The 8,187-nt window shown below is 36.0% G+C and overlaps 1 protein-coding gene across 4 annotated transcripts in view; it reads left to right on the forward strand.

Annotated features, from left to right (window-relative positions):
* The window catches only part of LOC107571499 (homeodomain-interacting protein kinase 3), a 52,932-nt gene that overhangs the window by 29,489 nt on the left and 15,256 nt on the right, over positions 1-8,187 (forward strand). For 2 of the 4 annotated variants that reach the window (XM_016257815.1, XM_016257817.1), the window contains exons 4-6: positions 584-697; positions 2,091-2,275; positions 2,381-2,543. In XM_016257815.1, coding sequence (XP_016113301.1) covers positions 584-697; positions 2,091-2,275; positions 2,381-2,543 — 462 coding nt within the window. The remainder of the gene's footprint in view (positions 1-583; positions 698-2,090; positions 2,276-2,380; positions 2,544-8,187) is intronic. The other 2 variants (XM_016257816.1, XM_016257818.1) reach the window with 1 other exon arrangement.

An 8,187-nucleotide genomic window follows, 5' to 3' on the forward strand; every position in this document is an offset into this window, starting at 1 on the left:
TTGGTAACACTTTACTTGAAGGGGTGTGCATAAGACTGACATGACACCTTCATAATCATGACATGACACATGTCATGAATATGAAGGAGGTTTTATGCATGTTTATGACAACTGTCATTAAGTGTCATTCGCTCAGTTATGTCATTTTTAATGCAAATATGACATTATTTGACCTAACTCTACCCCTACCCTTACCCCTAACCATAGCCCATAACAAAGACATCTCAAACAGTCATCTTTGCATTAAAAATTACATAACTGAGCAAATGACACTTAATGACAGTTGTCATAAACATGCATACAAAAACCTTCATATTCATGACATGTGTCATGTCATGATTATATAGGTGTCATGTCAGTCTTATGCACACCCCTTCAAGTAAAGTGTAACCCATTATACTTTAATGTGTAAATATTGTAGTATATTTGTTATATTTGTTGTGGGATATGAGCATCCATTGTCACATTTTAATGAAAGACTATGAAAACAAATAACTGTGCACAATAACAAAATATGCATTACGAGACCTGGGACATGTATCAAAGTTGAGTTTAATAACTATACATTTTGTATATGTTTCAGTCCACAGAAGAGCACGAGACCGAGACGGGGCTCAAATCAAAAGAAGCCAGAAAGTACATCTTCAGCTGTTTGGATGACATAGCGCATGTGCGTGTCTTTGGATCAAGAACACAAGTTAGAAAATCCCTCTTTTACCATATCAGTCTTCAGAATCATTCACACTTTGTTCTCTCCCAGTGGAAAATCTCTGCAAGGGGAGTTACCTTAAAAATGCGAATAGAAAACTCATTTTGTGCTGTGTAAGTTAAAGTGTAACATGTAGAAAATTAGCTCAAAAGGGAAATGTATATAAATAATTACAATGAATTATAATTCATTACAATTATGTATATCAGCTGTTGCAGAATTAATATTACAATCAACTAATCTTTTCATCCGGCGAACATTCAGTGTAATTTTATATTAACTTTAAGAAATGTTATTTTCATGGCCACAGAAAATAACTTCCTTACAGTAGGGTTTGGTCATAGAAAGGTTGGTTTGTCTGTGAATTAATAGGGAAGAGTCCATTTCTATGGGCATTATGTGTCTTTCCTATGAGGAAATGAGTGAGAGTTGCTTTGCCCGCATTCCTTTGAGCAATAAAACCAGTGTTATCAGATGATTTGTCATTACTTGCTATGGTAACTAGAGGCCTGTTCTGCCTTTTGAGGTGTTAGTTGCATTTCAGGGGATGGGTCCATAGACCCTCATAGATGGTTTGTTGGTTGGGTGAGGGGTGTTAGGGATTATTTGTTGAATATAACACACAATTGTGTATCTGATTGGTCCAAAAGCTACGCATGAATAAATCATGTCTAGCCAAATGTGTGTCAATCCTCTATTTTATTCAGTAGGACCACATTGAGTCTGGATTATTTATTTATTATTTTCCCCCAAGTGTTCTAAGGTGTATGTGAGGGCAAATCTGTGGAATAGATACATATTTAAAAGTAAAGCAAACTTTTGTATTTATTTTTTTCTTGCTCTTTGAAATCAGTCACTTTTTTGGTGGGGTGATGAGGGTGGAGATGAAAGATTTACGTCATGGTGACCAGTGAAATACAGTGAAAACAATCATATAGTGAAATATTACAATTTAAAGTAACTTTTGTATTTTAATTTATTTTAAAATGTAGTTTATTCCTGTGATGGCAAAGCTGGATTTTCAGCAGCCGTTTCTCTAATCTTCAGTGTCACATGATCCTTCAGAAATCATTCTAATATGCTGATTTGGTACTTAAGAAACATTTCTAATTATTAGCAAAACGTGATGCATCTTTAAGGATTCTTTGATGAATAGAAGGTACAAAATAACAGCATTTATTTAAAATAATAAAAAAAAAATGTTGTCAGTTTTGATTAAATTGTAATGTGTCCTTGCTTAATAAAACTATTAATTTATTTGAAGTAAAAATAAATAAACCCATTAGGATTTGGAAATGGGCTATGCTTTCTGTCTGTGCAGATACTATGCAGGCCTCAGTATGACTAACATAACTAACTGTTTGTTTTGACTCTTTTTCAGGTGAATCTAGTGATGAATCTGGAAGGCTGTGATTTGTTGGCAGAGAAGGTTGATCGTGCAGAGTTTGTGGGTTTGCTGAAGAAGATGTTGTTCATAGATGCAGAGGAAAGAATCGCCCCGAGTGATGCCCTTAGCCATCCTTTTGTTACCATGCAGCACCTGCTAGACTTCCCCCACAGCAACCAGTGAGTGGCTTTTCATTCCTTAACCTTGTTTATGATTCAGTCCTTCTGACTTTTGAGGAAAAGCAGTTTGACAGAGGTTTTGTGTTCTGAATTCTCTCTTTATAGTGTCAAATCGTGTTTTCACATTATGGACGTGTGCTGTTCACGACCAGGCAGTTATGAGTCTCTCAGTCGGACCAAGCCTTCGTTTGTCAGGACTGTCCCGAGCACTGGTGCAGCACCCAACATTACCCTGCCCTTCTGCAAGGTGACCGGCATTCACACTCAGGTATTGAAAGCATTGCCATTACTGTCAGGAACATTACAGTTGTGAGCACTTAAGAATAATTTTTTTTGTATTTCTACATGAAAATCAGCTCATATTTTTGCTCATGGCAAACTTTGTTTGCTTTCACTGTTTATTATATAGACTTGCTGTTTTCTTGTTACCCAGCAACCTTGTAAAAACAGCGTTTGTGATGCTATCTGCAATAGTTTTCAAGTGAAGGTCAAAGCTGTGCATGACGCATGTTTTGAAGGCCTCAAAGTTTTATGTTCCTGTAGCTTAAAAATTAGAGCATGGGTTTGGTTCCCGGGAATGCATTAACTGATATGATGAAGGAATAAATGAATACCTTGAATGTAGGGCTGTCACAATGTCAGATTTTCACCAAACTCTACTGTTGGTAAAAGTCACATCTTTATTTTTAATAATCCCTGGGTCAGATCATATATACACAGTGCTGAAAAGGACATTCGATCCACCGATATGCTCTTCATGCCAGAATCCAGCATCTCTTTCAAATATTTTATTTAAATTGTTCTGGTTTAAGTTTCTGTAGGAAATTATTATACTCCACAGACACACTCGAAGTCAACAGTGAATCCATTTTTAGAGTTTTTTACCTAAAGCAAACTTTAAAAGCCTTATGGTATTTTGTACTATTTCAACATGTTATTCGCCATGAAAATAGCAAAGAAACGTGGCGTTAAAACACCAACCAACCAACCAACCAACCAGATTTTCACTGCACAGTAATTTTGGCCAAATGAATTAATGATAAGTATCTATAGAAATTAAACAAAATTGTCACTCAGTAATAGCTGCACAGTACGTTTACATGCACTCATTTTGCTGCGTTCAGAACTGGAGAACGTCTGCGCAGTAATGTCGATGTCAGTAATAAGTATAATTGTCATTTTTGCCTTGTTGACATCTAAAAAGTAAACTGAGATATGTGTTCAGTTCAGAAGATGTGAGATGTAAATAAGCAAAGCATGTTTATATAATATAAATATGCATATTTCGGTAACACTTTACAATAAGGTTCATTAGTTAACTACTTTAGTTAACATGAACTAAGCATGAACAATACTTCTACAGCATTTATTAATCTTAGTTAATGTTAATTTCAACATTTACTACTGCATTATTAAAATCAAAAGTTGTGCTTGTTAACATTAGTTAATGCACTGTGAATTAACATGAACTAACAATGAACAACTGTATTTTCATTAACTAACCTTAACAAAGATTAATAAATACTGTAATAAATGTATTGTTCATTGTTTGTTCATGTTAGTTAATACATTAGCTAGCATTAACTAATGGAACCTTATTGTAAAGTGTTACCCATAGTTCTTGTGCAGAGGTCTGTGAATCTGAAAATAATGCTTAATTTTTCTTGCTGATTGGATTATTTCAGATCTACAACACCCCTTTCAATCCGATCAAAATTTAATTAGGATCGATTGTTTACATAAATGCTTTTCAGTCTGATTAAGCCATCAGTCACATTATAAATGGATTATTTGGATGCATGTAAACTTGCACCTTTTTCCATTTCATGAAGGCGCAGTACTGCCACTTACTGTGTTTGAGTGTCAACTAGATAGTTACTGCTGCTGGGTTCTTTTCAAGAATATTAGCTTTGTTTGGATAAAACTGCCTGCCAAATTCATAAATGGGTTACCTTATTACACTTTTCTTGATGCAAGTAACTGATTACATTATATTATTACTGTTTATATAAAGTACTGCATTAGTTACCTTTTCTCACAGTTAGTTGCCTTTCTAATTTCACAGTTAGTGGGCTTCAACAGTACCATTATCAAGTATAACATGCTGATTGCAGTTAGGGCTGAAGAAATTGTCGACAGTATTTTAATTTTCAAATAGATGTTTGATCTTGCAGGGTGTAACATCAGAATTTTCTGTATGTACTACCAGCAATGTTTGCTGTAAAGGTTGTCACACGCTTTCATTTTCATATCCTGCATCATTTGCCCGCCACATACAGTATTACGTCATCTATCCTTTAGTGTTTTTTTTTTTTCTTTTCCTTTTGCTCTGTCTTGCACTCCTGTCACTTTGTTCTTTTATTGGAGCTTCTGCTTCTTGCCTCTTATTTTGTTAGTGTGTGGAGGGTCACGTTGACTCATTCCGCATGACATGCACCATTCAGTGCAGGTGATGACAGGCTGTCAAAACATGACTGTCACAACACATGCTGCCTCTCACTACATTTAAAATAAGCCTCAATATAATCTTTACTCCTAAAAATGATAGTCAGAAATGAGCGTTTGATGCAGTTTGTAGGATGATATTTGTTGCCGTATTTCTTTTAGCTGTCCGTGTAAATGACTTTTTTTCCCCTTTTTTTTCTTATGTATTGTGGTCTTTCTTGAATCTCACAAATTTGAGCCCTCATTGCCATTGTCATGGCAACATTGCTGACAGCATTCGGTTTCTACCCAAAACTTTCTACCCACACCAAACTGACCTGAGATAACACACAGAGATTGTTTTAATGCTTTTGATGAACTTTTAAGCATGGTAGTTTGTTTTGTCGGGGGGGGGGGGGGGGGGGGGTCAAAATAATGTGTCCCCCCTTGACTCTCTTTTGATGAATCTGGAAGGCTGTGATTTGTTGGCAGAGAAGGTTGATCGTGCAGAGTTTGTGGGTTTGCTGAAGAAGATGTTGTTCATAGATGCAGAGGAAAGAATCGCCCCGAGTGATGCCCTTAGCCATCCTTTTGTTACCATGCAGCACCTGCTAGACTTCCCCCACAGCAACCAGTGAGTGGCTTTTCATTCCTTAACCTTGTTTATGATTCAGTCCTTCTGACTTTTGAGGAAAAGCAGTTTGACAGAGGTTTTGTGTTCTGAATTCTCTCTTTATAGTGTCAAATCGTGTTTTCACATTATGGACGTGTGCTGTTCACGACCAGGCAGTTATGAGTCTCTCAGTCGGACCAAGCCTTCGTTTGTCAGGACTGTCCCGAGCACTGGTGCAGCACCCAACATTACCCTGCCCTTCTGCAAGGTGACCGGCATTCACACTCAGGTATTGAAAGCATTGCCATTACTGTCAGGAACATTACAGTTGTGAGCACTTAAGAATAATTTTTTTTGTATTTCTACATGAAAATCAGCTCATATTTTTGCTCATGGCAAACTTTGTTTGCTTTCACTGTTTATTATATAGACTTGCTGTTTTCTTGTTACCCAGCAACCTTGTAAAAACAGCGTTTGTGATGCTATCTGCAATAGTTTTCAAGTGAAGGTCAAAGCTGTGCATGACGCATGTTTTGAAGGCCTCAAAGTTTTATGTTCCTGTAGCTTAAAAATTAGAGCATGGGTTTGGTTCCCGGGAATGCATTAACTGATATGATGAAGGAATAAATGAATACCTTGAATGTAGGGCTGTCACAATGTCAGATTTTCACCAAACTCTACTGTTGGTAAAAGTCACATCTTTATTTTTAATAATCCCTGGGTCAGATCATATATACACAGTGCTGAAAAGGACATTCGATCCACCGATATGCTCTTCATGCCAGAATCCAGCATCTCTTTCAAATATTTTATTTAAATTGTTCTGGTTTAAGTTTCTGTAGGAAATTATTATACTCCACAGACACACTCGAAGTCAACAGTGAATCCATTTTTAGAGTTTTTTACCTAAAGCAAACTTTAAAAGCCTTATGGTATTTTGTACTATTTCAACATGTTATTCGCCATGAAAATAGCAAAGAAACGTGGCGTTAAAACACCAACCAACCAACCAACCAACCAGATTTTCACTGCACAGTAATTTTGGCCAAATGAATTAATGATAAGTATCTATAGAAATTAAACAAAATTGTCACTCAGTAATAGCTGCACAGTACGTTTACATGCACTCATTTTGCTGCGTTCAGAACTGGAGAACGTCTGCGCAGTAATGTCGATGTCAGTAATAAGTATAATTGTCATTTTTGCCTTGTTGACATCTAAAAAGTAAACTGAGATATGTGTTCAGTTCAGAAGATGTGAGATGTAAATAAGCAAAGCATGTTTATATAATATAAATATGCATATTTCGGTAACACTTTACAATAAGGTTCATTAGTTAACTACTTTAGTTAACATGAACTAAGCATGAACAATACTTCTACAGCATTTATTAATCTTAGTTAATGTTAATTTCAACATTTACTACTGCATTATTAAAATCAAAAGTTGTGCTTGTTAACATTAGTTAATGCGCTGTGAATTAACATGAACTAACTATGAACAACTGTATTTTCATTAACTAACCTTAACAAAGATTAATAAATACTGTAATAAATGTATTGTTCATTGTTTGTTCATGTTAGTTAATACATTAGCTAGCATTAACTAATGGAACCTTATTGTAAAGTGTTACCCATAGTTCTTGTGCAGAGGTCTGTGAATCTGAAAATAATGCTTAATTTTTCTTGCTGATTGGATTATTTCAGATCTACAACACCCCTTTCAATCCGATCAAAATTTAATTAGGATCGATTGTTTACATAAATGCTTTTCAGTCTGATTAAGCCATCAGTCACATTATAAATGGATTATTTGGATGCATGTAAACTTGCACCTTTTTCCATTTCATGAAGGCGCAGTACTGCCACTTACTGTGTTTGAGTGTCAACTAGATAGTTACTGCTGCTGGGTTCTTTTCAAGAATATTAGCTTTGTTTGGATAAAACTGCCTGCCAAATTCATAAATGGGTTACCTTATTACACTTTTCTTGATGCAAGTAACTGATTACATTATATTATTACTGTTTATATAAAGTACTGCATTAGTTACCTTTTCTCACAGTTAGTTGCCTTTCTAATTTCACAGTTAGTGGGCTTCAACAGTACCATTATCAAGTATAACATGCTGATTGCAGTTAGGGCTGAAGAAATTGTCGACAGTATTTTAATTTTCAAATAGATGTTTGATCTTGCAGGGTGTAACATCAGAATTTTCTGTATGTACTACCAGCAATGTTTGCTGTAAAGGTTGTCACACGCTTTCATTTTCATATCCTGCATCATTTGCCCGCCACATACAGTATTACGTCATCTATCCTTTAGTGTTTTTTTTTTTTCTTTTCCTTTTGCTCTGTCTTGCACTCCTGTCACTTTGTTCTTTTATTGGAGCTTCTGCTTCTTGCCTCTTATTTTGTTAGTGTGTGGAGGGTCACGTTGACTCATTCCGCATGACATGCACCATTCAGTGCAGGTGATGACAGGCTGTCAAAACATGACTGTCACAACACATGCTGCCTCTCACTACATTTAAAATAAGCCTCAATATAATCTTTACTCCTAAAAATGATAGTCAGAAATGAGCGTTTGATGCAGTTTGTAGGATGATATTTGTTGCCGTATTTCTTTTAGCTGTCCGTGTAAATGACTTTTTTTCCCCTTTTTTTTCTTATGTATTGTGGTCTTTCTTGAATCTCACAAATTTGAGCCCTCATTGCCATTGTCATGGCAACATTGCTGACAGCATTCGGTTTCTACCCAAAACTTTCTACCCACACCAAACTGACCTGAGATAACACACAGAGATTGTTTTAATGCTTTTGATGAACTTTTAAGCATGGTAGTTTGTTTTGTCGGGGGGGGGGGGGGGGGGGGGTCA

Source organism: Sinocyclocheilus grahami, unplaced genomic scaffold (assembly GCF_001515645.1).
Source record: "Sinocyclocheilus grahami isolate Dianchi unplaced genomic scaffold, SAMN03320097.WGS_v1.1 scaffold1602.1, whole genome shotgun sequence".
Lineage (NCBI taxonomy): Eukaryota > Metazoa > Chordata > Actinopteri > Cypriniformes > Cyprinidae > Sinocyclocheilus > Sinocyclocheilus grahami.